At 39.6% G+C, this 23,789-nt stretch overlaps 1 protein-coding gene across 1 annotated transcript in view; it reads left to right on the forward strand.

Moving 5' to 3' along the window:
- Window positions 1–23,789, forward strand: part of LOC109270178 (phospholipid-transporting ATPase FetA-like) — a 99,798-nt gene that overhangs the window by 34,759 nt on the left and 41,250 nt on the right. Inside the window, exons 4-11 of the mRNA XM_053908084.1 lie at window positions 7,284–7,342; window positions 11,535–11,648; window positions 12,440–12,538; window positions 14,364–14,425; window positions 20,158–20,230; window positions 20,596–20,666; window positions 21,723–21,805; window positions 22,576–22,734. Coding sequence (XP_053764059.1) covers window positions 7,284–7,342; window positions 11,535–11,648; window positions 12,440–12,538; window positions 14,364–14,425; window positions 20,158–20,230; window positions 20,596–20,666; window positions 21,723–21,805; window positions 22,576–22,734 — 720 coding nt within the window. The remainder of the gene's footprint in view (window positions 1–7,283; window positions 7,343–11,534; window positions 11,649–12,439; window positions 12,539–14,363; window positions 14,426–20,157; window positions 20,231–20,595; window positions 20,667–21,722; window positions 21,806–22,575; window positions 22,735–23,789) is intronic.

The following is a 23,789-nucleotide window of genomic DNA, read 5'->3' on the forward strand; positions in this document are numbered from 1 at the left end:
GAAGTAGAAAGTGACTTGCCCTAAGTCACTTAACAATTTAGTCGCAAAGCCCAGTCTAGAATAGCCAAATTTTTCTAAGCATTTTTATATATCAAGAATTGTTCTAAAACAATGCTTTGTATTCCTTAATTTATTAATCCTCACAGTAACCTTATGAGTAGGTATTATTATCATTTCTATTTTACAGACTAAAAAAATGAGTCTCAGAAAGGTTAAGTAACTTCCTCAAGGCTACATAGCTGGTAAGTGGAGGATTGAGATTTGAACCCTGGCAGCCTCAGTTGCTCATGTCATTAACCCCTGTTGGAGGCTGCCATAGTTTTAAACTCTAGGTCCACTGCACATTTTATAATACCAAGTGGCCTGGCTTCACCAGTATTCTGGCCCTTTCAGTTCAATTATTTTACCACCTACAGTCCAGCTCTCATCTCAGCACATGTCCTTTTGAAACTAGGCCTTCAATCCACAGACTGTAAACTAACCCTTTAGTTACCAAAGATAGACACATTTTCCAGTTACCAGAGGTCCAACTAGGTGTTTGTCTCCTTGAATTCCATAGCCAGAACCTCTTTAATGAGACTGTCTCTTAGACTTTCCTTGTCTAAGCTAATTTCCAGTCTTCTGTAGTTCTAACCTCTCATCCATAATTCACATTTTGTCACTCTTGTTTCAGCCAAACAGAAATGAACTTTGACTTAACAAGTAACAGGGAAAACACTTAGTCATCCCTGTCTTTTCTCAGTGGTATTCACAAGCCCTAGAGAATCTTGAATTAATCTTTTATTAATCAGTCTGATAACTGTCTTCCTGCCTTTATTATCTCAGAGATGATTTTCTTTCCTTCCACTTGTCTTCTATCTCTCTCAGACTTTGAATTTCTTCTCCTAGATGGTTGTGCCAACTGATGTTTTAAACCATTTTTCTCATCATTCCTGCTTTTCCTTTTTTAGTGGTGTCTTATGAAATCTGACTTTCTAGCCCTCAATTCCTCTTCCTTTCCTGATGGAAATCCTCCTTTCTTTTCTTCTTTCTCTTATTTCATGGAAGATCCGGTATCAACGAGCCAGAACTATGTAAAGGTTAATCCTGCCCCCAATATGGAGTTTCAGTCTGTCTCCACCAGCTCAGGCTCTGAACTTTGGGATCTACCTCTTTTACTCGACTCTTTTTTCGCTTTTTAAGTTTATTTATTTTGAGAGAGAGCATGCATGCATGCATGTGCGCACGTGTGAGTGAGTGCGGGAGAGGTAGAGAGAGAGGGAGAGAGGAAATCTCAAGCAGGGTCCATGCTATTAGCATGCAGCCTAAAGTGGGGTTCAAACTCTTAAAGCGTGAGATCATGACCTGAGCTGAAATCAAGAGTTGGATCCTTAACCGACTGAGCCACCTAGGTGCCCCTGCTTTACTCTCAAACTCAAAGAGGGAGGTGTGTATTAAATTTCTGTGCAGAGCCTGGACTCCATGTATCTCTTAGGGTTTGGTGGGCTTAGAGAAAATAGCTTACTGCAGCCAGATGAGTTGCTGGAAAAACCTGTTAGACCTTTAGTAAGTTAAAAATAATTAGTAATATCTAGGATTAAATTTAATAAGAAATACAAAATTCAATAAGAAAATATTAGAATAGAACTTTATCAAGAGTTATAAAATATTTTTTAAACATTTCTTTTTTTTGACATTTATTTATTTATTTTGAGGGAGAGAGAGAGGAAGAGGGAGAGGGAAAGAGAAAGAAAGAATCTCAACCAGGCTCCATACTGTCAGCACAGAGCCTGATGTGGGGCTCAGACCCACAAACCACAAGATCATGACCGGAGCCGAAGTCGGACGCTTAACTGACTGAGCCACCCAGGTGCCCCAAGACTTATAAAATATATTTTAATAAACAGAGAGACTGTGCTGGGTCTTTTGGATATGATTAGAAGGGCACATGGCATGGGAGAGACTGATTTTACTTATCATTGCCTGAGCTGATTATGAACACAGTAGAAGATTAGCCTACTCAGGGATTGGATAACCTCAACACTAGTAGAAACACCAATGCTGTCCTGGTACTCTGCCCTAATCGGGCAGTTATCTGGGCCACTGAAAATGTCCCTGCACAAATAGTATAGGCCAACCAGCAGCTCTAAATCCTATATGCAGCTAAATTATCTAAGCCATACATGTTCTACTTTTTTGGATAACCTAAGCTACAATGGTTAACTGAAAGTCTTATATCACAAAGTTGTAAATAAGCCACTAACTAGCCAAAACAAGGCACAGCAAAAGGTCCTACCAGTTCCGTTTCAACTTCCCCCATCTTTATTCACATAATCCTTGTAATCATTGGAATGAAATAATGAGAAAGAATTGCACTAGTTGAGTAGAACATACTACAAGGTGTATAGAAAGATGGTAAACCTAGCCCAGGGAAGACTCATATGCATTGCTAGCAAGGTAACTATACAGGTATGATCACAATGCATAGAAGAGTGGCTTCCCAGGGGTACACCAACAACTCTCTTCCTCACAGGGATATATAGTGTGTCACTGAGTGGGGGACTGATAGTGCAAAAATGTCAATTCATCCCGGTTAATCTGTATAATCTCTCATATCCTAGGGCAAAAGCAGCTAAACATCCCAGTTTCACCTTTCCCATAATTTGTATAAATCCCTGAACTTCCTCATAAATCTGTATTTTTGCACTGCCCAATGTGCAGACTTTGGCCCCTTAGGTATTTTCTATAAGAAATTTTATTCATGTGGGGCGCCTGGTGGCTCAGTTGGTTGGGTGTCGACTTCGGCTCAGGCATGATCTCATGGTTTGTGGGTTCAAGCCCCACGTCGGGCTCTGTGCTGACAGCTCAGAGCCTGGAGCCTGCTTTGGATTCTATGTCTCCCTCTTTCTCTGCCCCTTCCCCAACTCACACTCTCTGTCTCACTCTCTCTCAGAAAAATAAACATTAAAATTTTTTTTTAATTTTATTCATGTTATGACTTCATGTTGTTTAGTAATTTCTGCTGATGACTAAAGGAGGAACAGAGGAAATTACATGAAGAACCATAAGAGTCCTTGTCTTATCATTGGCTGTCTCCTCAGCTATTTTTCAAAAGTCTGTTCTAAACAACAGGTATTGGTGAGGATATGGAGAAAAGGAATCCTTGTGCACTGTTGGTAGGAATGCAATCCATTGCAGTCACTCTGGAAAACAGTATGGAAAACTTTGCCTCAAAGTTAAAAATAGAGCTACCCTACAATCCAGCAATTCCACTACTGAGTACCCAAAGAATACAAAAATACTAATCCAAAGGGATACATGTACCCCTGTATTTATAGCATTATCTACAATATCTAAAAATATGGAAGCAGCCCAAGTGTCCATCAGTTGGTGAATGGATAAGAAAGATGCAATACACACACACACACACAGGAATATTAATCAGCTATAAAAAAAAAATGAAATCTTGTCATTTGCAACAACATGGATGGAGCTAGAGATGCTAAGTGAAATAAGGCAGTCAGAGATAGGCAAGTACCATATGACTTCACTTATATGTGGAATTTAAGAAACAAAGGAGCCAAGGGAAAAAGAGAGAGACCCCAGGCAACAGACTCTTAACTACAGAGAACAAACTGATGGTTACCAGAGGGGAAGTGATTAGAGGGATGGGTTAAATAGATGATGGGATTCAGGAGTGCACTTGTGAAGAGTAGCGGGTGATGTATGGAAGTGCCGAATCAGCATATTGTATACCTGAAACTAATATAACACTGTATGTTAACTAACTGGAATTAAAATAAAAACTTAAAAAAAAAAAAAGTCTATGATCTTAACCTCTTGAGAAATAGCAGTGTCGTTTCTCAGACCTGACTGTTTTTCACATGGGGGTAGCTCTGCCACATCTGATAGCCCACTTTCATTCATCCCCAGAATTCTGGTGAATACAATTTTCTGTCTTTGTCTCTAAATCAAAACTCCAGTTTTGAGGGACCTGGACAAAATTATTCTGAAGTTTATCCAGAAGAGAAAATAGACAAGAATAGCCAAGAAGACTTTAAAAAAGAAGACCTGTGGAGAACCTGGGTGGCTCAGTCAGTTAAGCGTCTGGCTTCAGCCCAGGTCATGATCTCATGGTTCATGAGTTCGAACCTCGCATTAGGCTCTCTGCTGTCAGTGCAGAGCCCACTTCAGATCCTCTGTCTCCCTCTCTCTCTGCCCCTCTCCGGCTCTCTCTCTCTCAAAAATAAACAAACATTTAAAAAGTAAAAATAGAAGACTTTCTATCCTGTATTAAAAGTTATATAATTTAAAAGATGGGTAGAACAGTAGAACATGATAGAAAACCTGGAATCACATTCAATATGTTAGAATGTAGTACATTGTAAAAATGGCTTATTTATTTATTTATTTATTTATTTATTTATGGAATGCTTATTTTTAAAGGAGAGAGAGAGTGTGTGAGCAGGAGAGGAGCAGAGAGAAAGGGAGACATAGAATCCAAAGTGGGCTCCAGGCTCTGAGCTGTCAGCACAGAGCCTGTCTGGCATGGGGCTCACACACCCAGGAGATCATGACCTGAGCTGAAGTCAGTCACTTAACTGACTGAGCCACCCAGGTACTCCCCTAAAAGTGGCATTTAAAACCAGAGTAGGAGAAAATATTTGCAAATTGTATATGTAATAAGTGACTTCTATGCAGAATATGTAAAGAACTTTTATAACTCAGTTAAGAGTTATTAAAGACAACCCAGTTTAAAAATGGGCAAAGAACCTGAACAGACATTTCTCCAAAGAAAATATATAAATGTTCAGTAAGCACATGAAAACATACTCAACTTCATCATTAGTCTAGGGAAATGAAAATCTAAAGCACAATGAGGAGTGCCTGTATGGCTCAGTTGGTTGAGCGTTCGACTCTTGATTTCAGCTCAGGTCATGATCCCAGGGTGGCTGAGTGTGGAGCCTGCTTAAGATTCTCCCTATCCCTCTCTCTCTGCCCCTCCCCTGCTCATGCTCTCTCTCTCTCTCTCTCTGTCTAAAATAAAATAAAATAAACCACAGTGAGATATTACTTCATGTCCATTCAAATAGTTAAAAAAAATAAATAACAAGCATTGGTGAGGATGTGGAGAAATTATAACTTTCCTATGTTGTGAGTGAGAATGTAAAATAGTGCAGCTACTGTGAAAAACCATTTTGCAGTTCCTCAAAAAGTTAAACATAGAGTTACCATATGACTCAGAAATTGTACTCCCGTGTATATATCCAAAAGACATGAAAACGTCCACAAAAAAACTTGTACACAAATAAATGTTCATAACAGCTTTATTCATAATAGCCAAAAGATGGAAAAAAGGCAGATATTTATGATGGATAAATAAATGCAGCATGTCCATAGAATAGAATATTATTCAGTCATGAAAAAGAATGAGATAGTAATACATGCTGTAATGTGAAAGAACTTTGAAAATATTATGCTGAATGAAAGAAACCAGTCATAGTAGACCACATATTATTCTATTTATATGAAATATCCATAATAGGAAAATCCCTAGAGACAGATAGTAGATTAGTGTTTGCCAGGGACTGGGGAAACGAAGGACTTAGAAGTATGGGTTTGGGGGGCCTTTTGGGGGTGATGAAAATGTTCTGGAATTAGTGGTGATGATTGCATAGCCTCATCAATATACTAAAAACCACTGTATTGTACAATTTAAGGTGGTGAAGTTTATGTGAGTTATATCTCCAAAAAAAAAAAAAAATTTAATAGTTGCAGTGTTAAGTTTCTAGGACCTGGGGCCAGAGACTTCTATTAAAGGATGAGGTGAGTGAATTCAAGGTCAGGTAGGAGTCTCTAGCCTAGAGGAAGAATCTTTGAGAACCAAAGAAGGAAATTTCTTTGTAATTTTGGAAGCCATGAGTCAAAGACATTAGAGGGCTGGAAGAAAATAGATACTCAGTATAATTCGGAAGCAGATGGGTTGCTAGAACGCACTCTCTGAGGAGACAAATTCTGTGGAAACAGTCTGGGAATTTCTAGGAGCACTAAGTGTAGAAAGCTTAGCAGCAGTGTCACCTCTTCAGGCCAAATTCTGGGTTGTTTGGTATATATACCATTCAAGCTCAAGAAAATTGGGAAACACTCATACCATATTCATTTAAATAATTAAGATATTTTCTCCTCTAGAAACACTTCCATATCCCACTTTCCTTGACTTTCTTCTCTTCTGTGCACCGCAACACCCTATTCTTACCTATATCACTGCTTTTACATTAGATTGATTTTTTTTTAATGTTTGTCTTCCCCCTTTAGGAATAGGAATCCCAGTATGATCAGGAATAATGTAACCCTAGGACCTAGCATGAAGCCTGACACCTGGCAAGAACTTAGTAAATGCTTATTGAACTAATGCAGAATTGAAGAGACTATAGGAATGTTTCACTCAGGACAAAAAAGTCTAGTAATAAAATCTATCTGAAGAGTTTTCATAACACAATAATGGGCTCACAATTTGAAATAGTGCGTAACACTTCTGTATGTTGATATGATGATTTTGGCATGTGTTGTAGTTATCAGTCTCACTCCCACTAAACTTCAGGTCCCTTGAAAGTCAGGGACCGTGTCTTACTCATCTTTTTATCCCCTCACAGCTTCAGATACACTGGCCTGTGTGCAATAGATGCTCATTAATAATTTATTGATTTAAATTTCATTAGCAAGGTTAGGTAAAACTGCCTTGGGAAGAACTTCAGATACCTTAAAATAAGGTGCTGGAACTGACTGATAAGAGAGGGCTGAGTTTCTGTCTTTAGCAGTGATGTTGGTACAGGCCATCCTATTGTCTGTGGAGACAAAATCTAGAATTACTAGAGGCATTCATGGTGGAAAAGTCCTCAAAAGTTTGTTGTCATTTTGCCTCCAGAAAACTTTAACACTTAAGGATTTTTGTTTTTATTGTATTTCTTGATTCTTCAAATAGAAAGAAAATCCCATTGAATTTTTTTAATGTGTATTTATTTTTGATGGGGCGGGGAGCAGAGAGGGACAGAGGATCTGAAGCAGGCTCTGCACTGACAACAGTGAACCTGATACAGGGCTCAAACTTATGAACTTGAGACCATGCCCTGAGCCAAAGTCAGACACTCAACTGACTGAGCCACCCAGACACCCCAGGAAAATCCCATTTGTAGACATAATCCTCAATGAGAAAGTGTGAAGATTTAGTGAAGTCTTCACTGGTGGTCAGCATCCCAGGCTGATCTTTAGAGGGCTATCCTTATCATTTCTCTCTTCTCTTTCAGAACAAGAGAGATATCTGCAAGCCAACAACAGAGAATTCAATACTAGGTTTGGATATCCTGTGAGTATCGGGCCTCCAGTTACTTCAGAAGGGGGCTGGTATTCTCTAATATTCCACTTTGTGAGTGGGGCATGAATTCATTGTAGATGTAGATCCTACAGCATAGATTCTACTTTCAAACTCCTATACAACAAGGGCTGGTACAGTGAGGTCTTAGAACAACCAAAATTAGTTCTAATGACCCAGGCTCAGGAGAGAATAGATCTCAGATTTGGGGCTTCATATGTCACTTCTAGCAAAGAGATCCTATAGTTGCTTCTTACACAAATGAAACCATAGTTCAACTTTATTTTCCACTTACCCATCTATCTATGACAATACATATAGATCTACCCAATACATTTAATAGTGGCATGGTTTTCCACTCTTATCAATATACCTTAATTTACTTAACCAGTCTCCTATTGATGAACATTAAAAATGTTTCCATTCAGGGGCGCCTGGGTGGCTCAGTCAGTTAGGTATCTGTCTTCAGCTCAGGTCATGATCTCATGGTTCATGAGTTCAAGCCCTCCATCAGGCTCTGTGCTGACAGCTTAGAGCTGGAAGCCAGCTTCAGATTGTGTCTCCCTCTCTCTCTCTGTCTCTCTCTCAAAAATAAATAAACCTTAAAATAAAATGTTTCCATTCATAGCTAGGTGCCCCCTCCAAAAAAACAAAAAATAGTCTCCAGTGTTTTGCTACGATAAATGGCAAACCATTTATCTGAATGAACACCATTATACATATATTTTGGCACATTTATATGAATATATCTTACGAGAATTTCCTAGAAGTGAGTTGGCTGGACCAAAAGAAAACACAGTAAAAATTGTGATGCACAATGTCAGACTTCTCCCTGAAAAGATTATATCCATTTATATTTCTACCTACAGTAGAGACTGCTTGTTTTTCCATATTCCTGCCCAACTAGGTATTATCAATCTTTTTCATCTTTGCCAGGCTCTTGAATGAAAAAACATTTTGTTGTCTATCTTTCCTTAATTTCGAGTGAGTTCAATAATCTTTTCATGTTAATTAAACTTTTTTATTTCTTTTTATGGAAACTACCTGTTAATGATCTTTGCCGATTTTTTATTGGACTGTTCATTTTTCACTTGTTTATTTATGAATAGCTCATAAAAGTTATGTATTTAAAATTCATACACCAGCACCTATCCTTGCCCACATCTGCCCCCTATAGGGAATCACTTTTATTACTTTCTTAGGAATTCAGTGCTTTGTGTAAATAAAGCAAATCCACTTTCTTACACTATTTTTTTTAACGTTTATTTATTTTTGAGAGAGAAAGAGCATGAGCAGGAAAGGGGCAGGGAGAGAGAGAGAGTCACAGAATCTGAAGCAGGCTCCAGGCTTTGAGCTGTCAGCACAGAGCCCGATGCAGGGCTCAAACTCACAAACCACGAGATCATGACCTGAGCCGAAGTTGGTCACTTAACCAACTGAGCCACCCAGGTGCCCCTTTCTTACACTATTCTGAACCCTAAGTTGTCAAGATGCTTTCATAATAGCTTGTTCCTTTTTTCTTTTTTCACCTGCGTAGTATTTCCTATGCAGATTTAGCATAGTTTAGGTTACCAGTTTCTTACAAATTGACATTTGGATTGTTTCTAGATATTTATAGTTATATAAGCAATGTTTTTAGTTTATGTTTTCTGAGTTAGTTCTGGATAATAACAGTGTTCAGAGTATGGCCATGGAAGCAGATTTCCCCCCTTTCTACCTTCTAGGCATGTATAAGAGGCACTATAGAGAAGTGAAGCTAGGTTTTGGCATCAGACAGACCTGCTTTTGAGCACAGCTGTACTCCTTACTAACCTTGCATTTTTAGGCATGTTTTTTTTACCTTCTCTGATCTTGAGTTCCCTCTAATGAAAAGGGCCTGATAATGTTCACCTTACATGGTGGTTATGGGAGTTAGATATACTTGTGAATAATGTTAACTCTCTTTGTCCAAGAAACTATAGCCCCTTGAAGAAAGGATATAAGTCTCATTCATCTCTGCATCCACAGTTTGTATCGCAATATTTGGCACATAATGGCATTTGATACATATATGCTGAATTAATAAGCAGATCTGACCTATTCTTATATATTTAACAACCATTTCATTTCCACGGCCCATTGCTCATTTTTCTCCTATTTTTCTACTCTCTTCCATTCCTACTCCTTTTCCTCTCCTCAGCCCTCAACTACTGATTCCCATTATGGCTTTGGCCTTATGTTATCTATTCCCCCATTTAGCCAACAGGCAGGTTTCACTGCCCAAATAGCCCAAACCAAAATCTACCACCTCTGTTATGCTTAAATTTTATCACATCTGACAAAAAACAAAACAAAACAAAACACTGAAGAAACTCATAGGTAAGCAGATGTTCTACATTCTTTAGATACCACTTCTGGCCTAGCATTTAAAAGTAGAGCAAAATACTCTAGTTACCAAGTTAGTAAAGAAATACTGATATTTCTGTCTTGAGACAGAATCAGCAAGGCTTTTGTCTTTGTTTGCTAAACAAGTGCTACAAAGTGAGTAGAAACTTAAATACATTAATCAGCTATAAAATCAAATGGAAAATCGGTAGTGAAGGGCAGCTGCTACAGCAAGGCAAAAGATCAAAAGATCTTCGGTTCCAAGTACCAGAACCATCTGGACTTAGACACTGAGAAAGTCTGAGTATTTCATGATCAAAGAAAACTTTTTCCATGTTAGAATAGCATATTCTCAGGGTTAGAAGGGCTGATAGCGATCATTTAATTAGAACTTCATTCAAGACAGACCTATGAGCTTCTCTGGGATAGATCTTTAATTTTTTTCAGCCTCCACTAGTAGAGCCCAGAATAGGGCTATAAACAGAGCAAGCCTTGAGAAATCTATAGTGTTTGACTGATTATTAACTAGAAAATTATGGAGAAAACACCAAAGAAATCTTAGTTTCTAACTAAGATCTCTAAACTCCTAAGCTCTATGACAAACTTCTCTTCCCTAGGGAAATATATGGGTGAGTCTTGACTGAATAATGGATCTAGGCTTGCTGGTCAAGTTTTGACCTTAGGACTAAATGGTTTTAATTCTCCAAGAGAAGGCCTCTGGTGCTTTCCCAAGGCAGATTCCAGCAAGATTCTTCATACTTGAGCAATATCTTTACTTCAGGACTGCATGTGGGTTTTCCTTTGTTTTGGCCTTATAGATGGAGGAGGTAGGGAGAAGCCCTATCCTTAGGAAATTGTTTGGTCTCATTCTTTTGCTTTTCTTGAGCTATTATATTCAAGTTCTAACGTCTTAAGTCACATGATTGAAGACACAAAGGTAGAAAGTAAGATGGTCCTGCCAACATCCTGAGATCAGGATTGAGAAGGGAGCAAGTTCTCATTTTCACACAGCAAAATCATATAAACCACAACTATTCAGACTCTCTCAGGACAAGTAAAAAGCAAGTGTCTTCCCATAGGGACCACTGTAGGAACCTCCAGTGGGCTAAGGTTGAAAGAGTAATTCGCTTTTGGCATCTGACATCCTTCAGCATTGAAAGCAATATGTAAAAGCACACCAAACTGAGTTTGCCAGGCTTAGAAAAACTTCATTAGAGAGCTCTATACAAATGGCAGACTTGCTTTTTAGGGCTAAGGAGGACCAGAGAGTCACCCATAAGATGACACTAAAGGATCTCTGATTCTATGAAATGAAGGCATTTGGATGGCTATGGGATTCAGGGGACAGCATAGTCCCAACTCGGCAACTAACTATGTGGTCTTGGGCAAATAACTTCACCTCAGTGCCTCAATTTCCTCATCCTCAAAAATGTGATCATGTAGTACTCTCCTCAGAGGGTTGTTATGAGGATTAAATAAACTGCTACACATAAAATGCTTAGAATAGTGCCTTGCATGTAGTAAATATTCAGTAAATGTAAGTTTTATTGTTGATTTTATTATCATTATTATTAATAGCATCAATAAAGAAAGAATTCTGTGCCTCAGAATAATCCCATATTGATCAGCCTTGCCTTCTTTGCATTCTCTAGGTCTCAAAGAAAAGTAGGGGACAAACACTTCTTCCCCCCTTCTCACTCACCCCATGGTGGAGGAACTATGGCTTTTTCCTGTTTCAAGGAGTGGTTTTGGTCTTTTTTGTTAAGATTAGGAGGTGGAGTCTTTTGTTCCTCTAATTGCACTTGTTTTCTTTTACTTGCAGAACAATACCATCAAGACCTCAAGATATAATGTCTTTAACTTCTTGCCCCTAAACCTATTTGAACAATTCCAGAGACTTGCAAATGCATATTTCCTCGTTTTGCTGTTCCTCCAGGTATTGACTTTGGGGGCCTTTTCCACAGAGCATTTTATCAGTATCTCTGGGGCCTGGTTGTGTAATCAGTTCTTCCCCTCCCTAAACTGAGAAATGTCTCTTTGGATAACCAGCAAATGAATGGGCTGGAATGTCAGGCTGGTCCTATAGAGTAGGACAAGTTCACTGAATCCCAAGGAAGGGGAGCTCCCTCATCATGACTGCATGGCCACACTTCAGCTTGACCCAGCAGGCCACAGACTCTTTACCCCAACCATAGTTACAACCCCATTCCTCATTTGTTGTCCCAGCCTCCCTGACAGAAAGCTAACAGAGGAATTCTGAGAAAAGAGAATGATTTAGAACATAAGAGTATAAGCACAGGGCAAGGAAGCAGGGCAGGGTCGGCCCAAATTAGGAGAGAGGGACAGATTTTCTCATTTCCCCTTGTGCTGAGGGATGGGATATGGTTTTCCGATGTCCACTTTTATCTCCCGACCCCTACAGTTCCTTGCCAGAACCTTCATTATCAGAGGAGAAATAGCCCTTTGCCATCAAGACAAAAGTAGTGAAGTTCAGTACAGATGGGTGGCAACTTACCATATCCTCTTCTTTCATCCTTTCTTGGGAGTTGTTTATTTATATTTACTCCTATATTATATTACTTATATTTCCACAACAGTGGAAAACAACTATGATAGTTGAAATCATTATGAACCTGTGGAGGTGAAAGTGGTGGGGGTGGTGCTGAGGTGAAATACATTGTCCTTTAAGCTTTCTAACCTAAGTTTCTCCCTCCTTCCCTCTCACAGTTGATTCCCCAGATCTCCTCCTTGGCATGGTACACAACTGTGATCCCCCTGATGGTGGTGTTGTCCATAACAGCAGTGAAGGATGCCATCGATGACATGGTGAAGTGGCTTCCTGGGCCTCTAGTGTTTCACTGACCTAGTCTGGCTGGAGGGTCAAAAGGGACTTCCCAGAACTACCTAGTGCTAGGAAGAAGCACTGAATTAAAAGAGATGTTTCCTTGCTTCCTTAACCATCCCAGAAGAAAATGTAATTCCCTTAGCCTCAAGATTGATAGTCTATGCATGGCCAGAAAGGGGCAGTGCAAGGCCGTTCTCTGTCTTCCAGTGCCACCATTTAGCCCCTTTTCCGGGCTTCCTTCCATTTCCTTTTTAATAATCCCCCTCTTCCTTCACTTTGCTTTCTCTGAGTTTTCTCTCATCTTTCTTCCTCCATTCCTCCTTCTCCAAGTTTTATATTCCTCTTCCCTTCCTCCCTGTCCACTCCTCCCTCATTGCCCTGTTCTTATTTTTCTTCTCCCCTTTCCACATTCCCCTCCTCCTCTCTAGCTCTCCCTATTTCCCTTTCCAGTTTTCACTTCTGTCAGGGATGCTCAGCTAGGAACTCTCTGGTTTTAGAGCACTTCACAACATAAACAGAGGCCAACTCCTTTCCTGGCCTTGGAGGGAAAAACTGGCTTCCAACAAGTGCTGCTTGGCATCCTCTTTGCTCCTTACAACATCAAATGGTCAGCATACCGCCCCAGTACCAGGTCTGCTAGTGGGATTTAGAAAGTCAGACCTGTTGACCTGCCTCCATCTTCCCTCAGAGAGTCCTTCTGATTTTGCCAGAATGGATTTTTAAATTTTTTTTAACATTTATTCATTTTTTGAGAGACAGAGAGAGAGCACAAGCAGGGGAGGGGCAGAGAGAGGGGGAGACACAGAATCCCAAGCAGGCTCCAGGCTCTGAGCTGTCAGCACAGGGCCCGATGTGGGGCTTGAACTCAGGAAACGCGAGATCATGACCTGAGCCAAAGTCGGACGCTGAACTGACTGAGCCACCCAGGTGCCCCACCAGAATAGATTTTTAGACCAAACTTTGCAAGCAGGATGTTTCTTTAGACTTTTAACTCTGCAACTCTTTTAAACCCAGAATTAGCCATGTAGTGGTTGAAATTTTAGTCACAATTCAGATGTGCAAAAAATATAACTTTATTTCTCTATAACTGAACTCAGTATAACTCACAACTACCACCCCGCCATCCCGAACCTTTTTAATTGAGAGCTGAAAGCTAGATTTGCCAATTCAGGATAACCCAGTTACTTCTGGGTTAGAACTCAGTTTCTTTAAGATAAGCATTCTGACAAATTCAAGATTCTCTCTGCCCTTTTTATAGTCCTGCCGTTTTCCCAGGGAGTAACCTCAATTGGAAGTAGAATATTCATGTGAGCATCAGTACATGCTCTGTATTGGTCCCTCTTCTATTTGGTCTTTGAATAGAAGATCTTTGTTGCTCTTTCCTTATTGTATCTACTGTAGAAGCTTCTATATGTTGACTATGGTGGGGGAAAGTTTGAGAATTCTTAACTTTCCCTGCTCCTACCAAGGTGTGTGAGACTCTAGTCCTGTCCATCATTTTTCATTCTCTCCTCTGTGACTTTTGACTAAATTGTTTGTTCTCATTCCCCCAGGCTTTGGCTTTTGATATTTAAAACCAAGATTTTGTCTCTTTCTTCTCCCTTGGTTCTTTTTCTGACTTTTTCCCATCTTCTCTGAGACAATCAGCCTCTTACCCTGGTTTTAATGGTAGAAAGGCTTTGGGAGGTAAAGAAAAATTATAAATAAGAAGTACATTGGGTAATATTTCAAAATATTAAACTATTAACCTTCTACATGCAATTTACTCTTTTCCCATTTCCTGAACATTTTCTTGTGTAATTTTAGAAAAGGCACCAAAATGACAATCACGTCAACAACCGTTCTGTAATGGTGCTGATGAATGGCAGGTAAGTTGTAGAGAAATCAGTTTAGGTAGGACAAGCTCTGGCTTAAGGTTGTCCTTGCTAAAGCTAGATGTGCTGAGTGCTTTGGAAAGGTAATTCAGGACAGTGAAAAGAACCTAGGGTTGAACATAAGAATTTGTTTCTAGAGCTAGTATACCCTGAATTTGCCATGTGACCTCAGACCTCTCTCGGCCTCGTATTTCCTATGTATAAAGTGAAGATAATATTCTCTACCTTAGAGGATTGTGGCAAAAATGAAAATGAAATAATATATATTAAGGCCATTAACAATTTATGACATATAAATGATTATTATTAGTGCAGTGGTCAGCATGGAGATAGAAATCTGTCTTTAGAACATCAGTAGATTCTGACATGGCTTATTGGCCATTCTACTAAATAGTCTTTGATCAGGTCATCTTGTGTTAACAATCTAAAGAAAGTATTGGTTTTGACCCCATCACTATGGTGTTTGGTCATAGCTATCTAAAGTGTTGTCAATAGGTAAATGTTTATATTTGATGATATCCTACAAAATTTGAGCAATTTACCTTTGGCAGGAAAGCAGTGAGGCAGACATAATTCCTATATGAAGCAAAATATGAAGACTGTCATAAGAGACACAAGAAGTTATAGGAATTAATAAAAAATGAATGATCATAGCTAGTTAAAGAAATCAAGGAAGACTTTCTGGAGGAGGTAACGTCTATGCTAGGTCTTAAGGGATGGGGAAGAAGTCAACCAATAAAGGTTGTATAAAAGAAAAAATGACGAGTGTGCGCAGTAGCATGACTGCAAATTAGTACAAACTTGAAGGAATTCAAAATTGAAGTCCAGTCTTTTTCACAGTGGCCCTACAGAATACCCAGGAGCTATGGTTTTAATCATATAATTCTATTATGTGAAGTTCTTGGGCATTTAATTCTGTTATTTATTGAGGCTGCTAATTCTTACTCATGGTGGATTATTCCCTCAAGTGTTTTGGTCTGTTGAAGCCTCTCATAAGATGCCACCAAAAAATACAATTATGATTAAAAAGAAAACTTAAGGGGCACCTGGGTGGCTCAGTCTGTTAAGCATCTGACTCTTGATACTGGCTCAGGTCGTGATCTCTCGGTCCTGAGATTGAGTCCTGCTTCAGGCTGAGCATGTTGCATGCTCTCTTTTTCTCTCTCAAAATAAATAAGTAAACATTAAAATAACAATAAAATGAAAAAAGAAAATTTTAAAGAAAGGAAGAAAGTAAATAGAAATAAAAAGAAAAGACAAAACTGAGTGTATTAGAAATTTGCTAGGCTAGGGAGTTACTGACCAAATGGATTTCATCAAATGAACTCCCCAAGTAGTTTGAGCACTTGGGTTTCGAAAGACTATTGGAAAAGAATTTTCCATAGAGTGGTTTTAGGATGGGAGGTCACAAGCAGGGCCTTGTTAGACTTTTTCACTCAGTGAAGCTGGTTATTGAAACAGTCTGTGTTTCAGAAAGTGGCTTGTCTTTTCTAGAACACATGGTTTTCAGTAGAGCTGCTATTGAAAAAGTTGGTTTTGCAAGTTGTGATTTCTGTCATTTTCATTTCTCAATAACTTTGGCTACAAGCACATTGTTGGTAGAATTTTCTTTATGAGAATTCTAAATGTCCTGGGTTGAGGTTGTACCATTTCTGAGGGGTTTTGTGTTTGCTTCTGCCAAGTAACTCAAGGATATCACCTGCTGAAACCTAATTTTGAGGAATTGTAAATTTGGATCCCACACCTCACAATGTTACAGATTCTTAGGGGAGAATCCTCTATTCTCTGACCCCCAACCCTCTAGAGTAAGATAGACAAACTTTCTTGCCAGTGGGTTGATTTTTTTTAGACCCCCTTTTACCTAATGTTGTTGTCCTTTCAGAGCTTTATGAGGGGTCCTTAGTTCCAACTCACTGCCTCTCAAGATCCTAAGGCTTCATGCCCTATCCCTCTAGTGAGCTAAATTAAAACTAATTGCTAATCATTAAGATTGACAATCCCTTCGCTCACTCAGAGCAAGAACTTCAGAACATGCTGACCTTTTAATTTTTTTCCTGGCTCTACTTTGTGGTAAACATAGCCTTGCTTTGGGAAAGAATGTTCACTTTATTATATCTACCATTTATGAGTGTTTGTAGTAGGAAAAGTACCAGTATGTTACAGAGCTTCAGGAGGTACCATTCACATAAAACAGAATATAATGTGAATGATCTCTTCTGGAATCAAAACACTGCCTTCTCTAGCTCTCTGATCTATTTTTTGGTTTGTTTGTTTGTTTGTTTGTTTGTTTGTTTGTTTGTTTGTTTTGAGAGAGAGAGAGAGCATGAGCAGGGGAGGGGGTGGGGAGAGAAAGAGAGAATATCCCAAGCAGGCTCCGTGCTGTCGCCACAGAGCCTGATGCAAGGGGCTCAATCTTAGGAACTGTGAGATCATGACCTAACCCAAAATCAAGAGTCAGATGCTTAACCAACTGAGCCACCTAGGTGCCCCTCTGATCATATTTTCTAAACCAGAAGTTAGAATGCAATGCCTGGATATTAAAAATGTGCTTATGGCGCAACAGTACTGAATATTTTAAATCAGAAAGGAATATCTTCCCCTCTTCTAAATCTGGGACACATGATTGTTATAATGTTCAGGAACAAATTGGTAATAGTTTGACAGCTCCTTGTATCATAAAATAGAAGCTTTTAATTCTTCAGGAGAAGCCAGAATGTTGTAGTCCTTCTTGCCATGTTTTACTGGTGAAAATGACGGCTGACAGAGTGCAAAGTAAAACAAAGTAAAGCAAAATACAACAGATATTCAGATGTCTTTCTCCAACTCTTGTAGCTATTCCCCTTCAGTACTATATAGCAGGTTTGAAAATTAGTAACAAAATAAGTAAACATATTATATTTTATCTGCATAAAGATGACACTTGAAACCAAGGGAAGTAGGTGCCTAGGTGGCTCATTCAGTTAAGCATCTGACTTTGGCTCAGGTCATGATCTTGCAGCTCATGAGCTCAAGCCCCATGTTGGACTTGTGCTGCCAGCTCAGAGCCTGGAGCTTGCTTTGAATTCTGGGTCTTCCTCTCTCTCTGCCCCTCCCCCACTCATGTTGTCTGTCTGTCTCAAAAATAAATAGAAACATTTTTTTTTAACGTTTTATTTATTTTTGAGACAGAGAGAGACAGAGCATGAACGGGGGAGGGACAGAGAGAGGGAGACACAGAATCGGAAGCAGGCTCCAGGCTCTGAGCTGTCAGCCCAGAGCCCGACGCGGGGCTGGAACTCACGGACCGCGAGATCGTGACCTGAGCTGAAGTCGGCCGCTTAACCGACTGAGCCACCCAGGCGCCCCAAGAAACATTTTTTAAAACAATTTTGGGGGCATCTGGGTGGTTCAGTTGGACACTTAACCAACTTCAGCTCAAGTCATGATCTCATGGTTTGAGAGTTTGGACTCCACGTCAGGCTCTGTCCTGACAGCTCAGAGCCCAGAGCCTCCTTCAGATTCTGTGTCTCCTTCTCTCTCTCTGCCCCTCCCCAACTCGTGCTCTGTCTCTGTCTCTTAGAAATGAATAAAAAATGTAAAAAATGTATTTTTTTAATTAAAAAAAAATAAACCAGAGAAGGAGATACAAGGATATATAAATAATGGTTTTACAACAAGGACTTACATTTATAACATACAGAGAAAATTTAATTTGGAATAAGATTTAAAGAAATACAACCCAGAGGGAGTGCCTGGGTGGCTCAGTCTGTTAAGCATCTGACCCTGATTTCAGCTCATCATCTCAAAGTTCGTGAGATGGAGCCCCGAGACAGGCTCTGTGCTGATAGCGCAGAACCTGCTCAGGATTCTCTCTCTCTGCCCCAACCCTGCTAGTGCTCACACTTGCGTGTTCTCTCTCTCTTTCAAAATAAATATTTTTTAAAAAAGAAATATAACTCAGGAAGTGGAAGAAGATTATCTAACTGAATTTATATTAAAAGACTTTTTTTTTTAAATAAAAGAAATTTGGCCCTTTTCAAAGAAGTTATCTTCCCAGTAAAGGTGTCCTGGGAAAACCCGTGCTCTGGCAAAGTGGTGATGTGTGTCATGCCTGCAGATAACAAGGCTTCATTCAAAGGTGAAACATACAATGGCATTCAGGTGTGCCTTCTCTTTGCCAGCTCTTTGGGTGCTTGGCATAACAGAATTGTTACAAAGAGGTAGCTCATATTTCCAAAATTCTTAAGGTACTGTGTATATCTTGCTTCGTTCTTTATCAGAAAGGAAGGATTTATGGGCTGTATGCAATTGGGGAAATTGAGGTACAAAAAACAGAAGGGGAAAGAGCCAGTAGTATTATAGAATCTGCTCCTACTGCCAGCTGCCTTTTGTGGAAGTGAGGATTTGAGGGGTCAAAAGTAATCCAATTTTAACATAAGAAAATAATATTGGTACAACCATATATGATAGGATATACATTTTATCTATCAAAAAGAATGAGCCAGGGGCGCCTGGGTGGCGCAGTCGGTTAAGCGTCCGACTTCAGCCAGGTCACGATCTCGCGGTCCGTGAGTTCGAGCCCCGCGTCAGGCTCTGGGCTGATGGCTCGGAGCCTGGAGCCTGTTTCCGATTCTGTGTCTCCCTCTCTCTCTGACCCTCCCCCTTTCATGCTCTGTCTCTCTCTGTCCCAAAAAAAAAAAAAAAAAAAAAAAAAAACGTTGAAAAAAAAAAAAAAAAGAATGAGCCATATCTTCTATAAGTACTCTGCAAGATATGTTATTACATGAAACATGCAAAGTGCAGCAAATCCTGTATTTAGTGTATAACTTAAAAAAAATTTTTTTTAATGTTTATTTATTTTTGAGAGAGAGAGACAGAGCACGAGTTGGGGAGGGGCAGAGAGAACCGGAGACACAGAATCCAAAGCAGGCTCCAGACTCTGAGCTGTCAGCCTGATCTGAGGCTCGAACTCCCAAACTGTGAGATCATGACCTGGGCAGAAGTGGTACCCTTAAACCAACTGAGCCACCCAGGCACCCCTCTAGTATATAACTTTTATTTATTTATTTTTTTAAAATTTTTAATGTTTATTTATTATTACTGAGAGAGAGACACAGAGTGTGAGCAGGGGAGGGGTAGAGAGAGGGGGAGAACAGAATCTGAAGTAGGCTCCAGGCTCCAGGCTCCAGGCTCCAGGCTCTGAGCTGTCAGCACAGAGCCCAACGCAGGGCTCGAACTCACAAACTGAGAGATCATGACCTGAGCCGAAGTCAGTCGCCTAACCAGTTGAGCCACCTAGATGCCCCTCTAGTGTATAACTTTTAAATGTATATGTTGTATCATTTGGATTGATATTTTCTAGAAACAAATACAAAAATTTGCGTTTGCTACCTTGAGAAGCAAAACTAAAATCTGGGGAGAGAGAATTTTTCTTTTTACATGCTTATTTATTATTTGAACTATTTTTTTTTTTTACCATATGCATGTATTACTTTTAGTTAAAGAATAATTAGGGGTGTATATGACTACATATGCATTTTAAAGAGTTTTAGAAAATCCTTATAACCTGAAGTCAAGAGAAATGGGCCCCCTTCTTGATTATAGCAAGGATGCATCACAAACCACTTTGGTTCTTCTATAAGCCTTGACTTCATCTCCGCTTTTTTCTTTTTATTTCTTTTCTTGACTGTCAAAGCAGGGCTATGGGAAATTCTCAGAACAGGCATTCAAGGCACATTTTCTTACAGGATAAAGGAGGACAAATGGATGAATATTCAAGTGGGAGATATAATAAAACTAAGAAATAATCAGCCTGTCACGGTGAGTACCTCTGTGCATGGTGGTTTCTTCTTTTTGACTTGAGTGGGTACAGAGGAACCCTCTCAGCACTTCTGCTGCTACTGCTTTTGATGACCTCTGCTTCACTGTGCATCTGGAGATGAACAGCTCCTGTACGAAGTTTGTTTTTGTTTGTCTCCCACCATAGCTACAGATAAAGAATGACTAGCTTTAGGAGAGGGTGAGTGTGGTAGCAGCAGTGGATCCTAGACAAAGAGTGTAAACCAAATATCTGTAAAATTCTTAGGATGAATATCTGTTTCTGGGGTAATTGCTTTTTTTGCCACTGTAATATTAAAAGTCTGCCTTCCTGCTTTCCTTATCTTCTCTGACTTTTCTGACCATAGGCTGATATACTATTACTCTCTAGCAGTGAGCCTTACAGTCTGACGTATATAGAAACAGCAGAACTTGATGGGTAAGTGTTCTTTCCTGATGGTCATTTTAAGACCATTGAGCCAGCTTAGAGAATTTCTCACTGAGGGAGAGAATGATGCAGGGAATGAATTTTATTCTCAGATGGAAGTGCCAAAGATACTAGATATATCCAGATAAGAGAAAATAGGAGGCCAGATCCTTGGGATTTCAAGTCTAAAACTGAGCTCTTAGCAGCAACAATCTTGCATCCCCTGGGTGCAGAATAAACTCTGTATTCTCCATCTCTAAACTGGAGGCACTCTCACTGTATTCAGTAATGCTGAGTAGCAGGAAAGAGGTAAACAGGACTGTAAAATTTCTGAATAGAGTTCCAAGGTTTCCAGTGGAGGTTTGGGGGGTGGGGAGGATGAGTATGGAGGTAATTATTTACTGATAAAATACCACGTTCTGTAAAGGATTTAAATTACAAATTCATTACCGTGCAAAAGCTAAGGTCTTAGGAGGATAGAGGCCATCTTCAGGAGCTTGTCCTGTGGAGTTTTGTATCAGTGGCATTCTTACAACTATTCCTCTTGGTGCCCAAGCTTTCTGAAATGTGGCTTCCATTTTTGTTTCTGTCTCTATGCATTCCTGTATCAGCAAATGGTTAATTGGGATTCCTTCATGGGTCCTATAAATATTTATGAGGTGAGGAGTATGTTTACTTGGAAGTATGTGCAAGCTTCTTAAAAGACCTGCTTCTTATTCTTGAAGGGAGCAGGTGCCACCTTCAGGTTGTTTTGTGATGTCTCTTCAGCTTCATGTAGAGCACCTGACCAGCAAGATTTCCTGGATTGGTTAAAATATTACTGGTGTATTGCAGGGAATGAGAGCAGAGAGATAGGGGAGTGAGTGGGCTAATGCTCAGCTTCCTTGTGAAGCCATCTACCTCAGTACTGTCCTAGAGAGAGAACAGTGGGGGTCACTCTTAGAGCTCAGACCTATAGCCCAAGCTCTATTGGCAATATCTATTTCCTGCAATCCAAAGAAGAAGAAGACTTAGGCTGCTGGTGTATGTATGGCTTGTGCTCTGGTGACTATGTGTCCTTTGCTATAGTGAAACCAACCTGAAAGTGAAGCAGGCCATCCCAGTCACCAGTGATTTGGAAGATAACCTGGAGCTGCTTTCTGCCTTTGATGGTGAGTTAGGAAGTACACTCACCCACCCACATTTTTATCCATAGAGGACTGGTTAAATAAAGTATGGCACATCCATACATTGAATTCTACATAACTTAGTAAGAACAATATGCAAGTTGGTATTTAGTCACATGGAAAAAATATCCACAACATGTTAACAAGTGAAAGAAAACGATTATAGTAGGCTGTATAGTATATATAACATAAGCTTATTTTTGGAAACATATATGTTTATGAGTACATGTATAGAAAAAGTTGGAAGGATGTATTTCAAAAGATTAACAGCACTTATCTCTAGGCAATTTTACCTTCTCCTGTCTGCTTTTAGTATTGTATACGTGTTTAGTATTGTATATGTATACGTCCTTTGTAAAAAGGACATATTCTATTTTAGTAATCAAGAAAAAGCCAAATTATTTCACTTTGAGAAAAATGCTAGATTTGCTTTAAGTAGTTTTTTAATTTCTTCAGATTCAGAGCTCATATTACCTGGTAGTACTGATGGTGATAAGTTATCATGTGGGTTTTTCTCTCTCTGAATGACCCATGTCACATACAGAATTACTCTTCTTTGATGCCCAGAAACCTTTGTCCGCCTTTCTAAAGGGAGCTGCTAATCAATGGGCAGCAGTTAAGAGAGGATAGGAAAAAGATGTATGTATTTTGAAAGAGGGATGTTCTTTCCTCTTGTTTGTTAAGCCTCTTTCTGTCCTGTTAGGAAAGGCCTGAGATTACAGAGCCAGGACTCTTTCTCCTTAATTTTTCTTCAGGAAAAGTGACGTGTGAGTCTCCCAATAACAAGTTGGACAAATTCACAGGAATACTGACTTATAAAGGAAAAGACTTCACCCTGGACCATGACAAGCTGCTACTCCGAGGCTGCATCATCAGGAATACAGATTGGTGCTATGGCTTGGTGATTTATACTGGTATGTCTCCTTAGAGTCACAGCAGACTTCCATTCATGACCAATTTGTGCTTATTCAGTTTCTAAGTTGTAGATATGGGACTCAGAGATATATCAGAACACTATGGCTTTGAGACAGATAGAAAGGGAGGGAGGTAGATGGATGGATGAAAGATTTAAGAAAAAAAACTTTTTTCTTAGGAAAAAAAATTTTTTTTTTCCCCAAGCAATGAGCTGCCAATGTTATTAGCTCTGCCTTTGTTAAAGGAAGTCTTTATATTGCAAGACCACAGGACATTTATAAGTCTTTCTGATCATATCTGGACACAAGAGAAGGTATACACATAGAAAGAGTATACATGGAATTAACATGTAAAAGGGGAACATGTGAAAGGAGAGAGTATATATATGGATTACTCCCAGGAGAGAATACACACAGTGTTCATTATGGAGAAGAATATGAAATAAAATGTGAGGGATTCATGGCAGAGAAAAAGCAGTGTGGATCATTAGAATTGACCCCTCTTGTTTTTATAAAATGTTTTAATGTTTTTATTTATTTTTGAGAGAGAGAGACAGACAGAGTGAGTGGGGGAGGGACAGAGAGAGAGAGAGAGACACAGAATCTGAAGCAGGCTCCAGGCTCTGAGCTGTCAAAACAGAGCCCAATGCGGGGCTCAGACTAACGAGCTATAAGATCACGACTTGGGCCGAAGTCAGACGTTCAACCGACTGAGCCACCAAAGCACCCCAAGAATTGGCCACTCTTGAGATGTCATTTAGAACTATAATCCCTTATGCTTAGTGAGGGATTTTCTTGGGTTATTCTTGGTGGTTCAGGAAAATGGAGGAAGAAGCTTCTCTGCTACCTACCCTGTGTACTTGGTAACAATGGAAATTGATGACAACAACCATAGTAAGCAGATAGGGAACACTGAAGATAGCATCAAGGAAGATTTACCACAGTGAATACTATTCAACTCAGAGCTCTCCTTCTAGAGAATTCACTCCTAGACATGAAGATCCTATATGCCTCACTTCTGTGGAAAATAATTGGAACCAAGCCATAGAAAGAAG

This window comes from Panthera pardus, unplaced genomic scaffold, assembly GCF_024362965.1.
Source record: "Panthera pardus isolate Hobbes unplaced genomic scaffold, ASM2436296v1 HiC_scaffold_20, whole genome shotgun sequence".
NCBI lineage: Eukaryota > Metazoa > Chordata > Mammalia > Carnivora > Felidae > Panthera > Panthera pardus.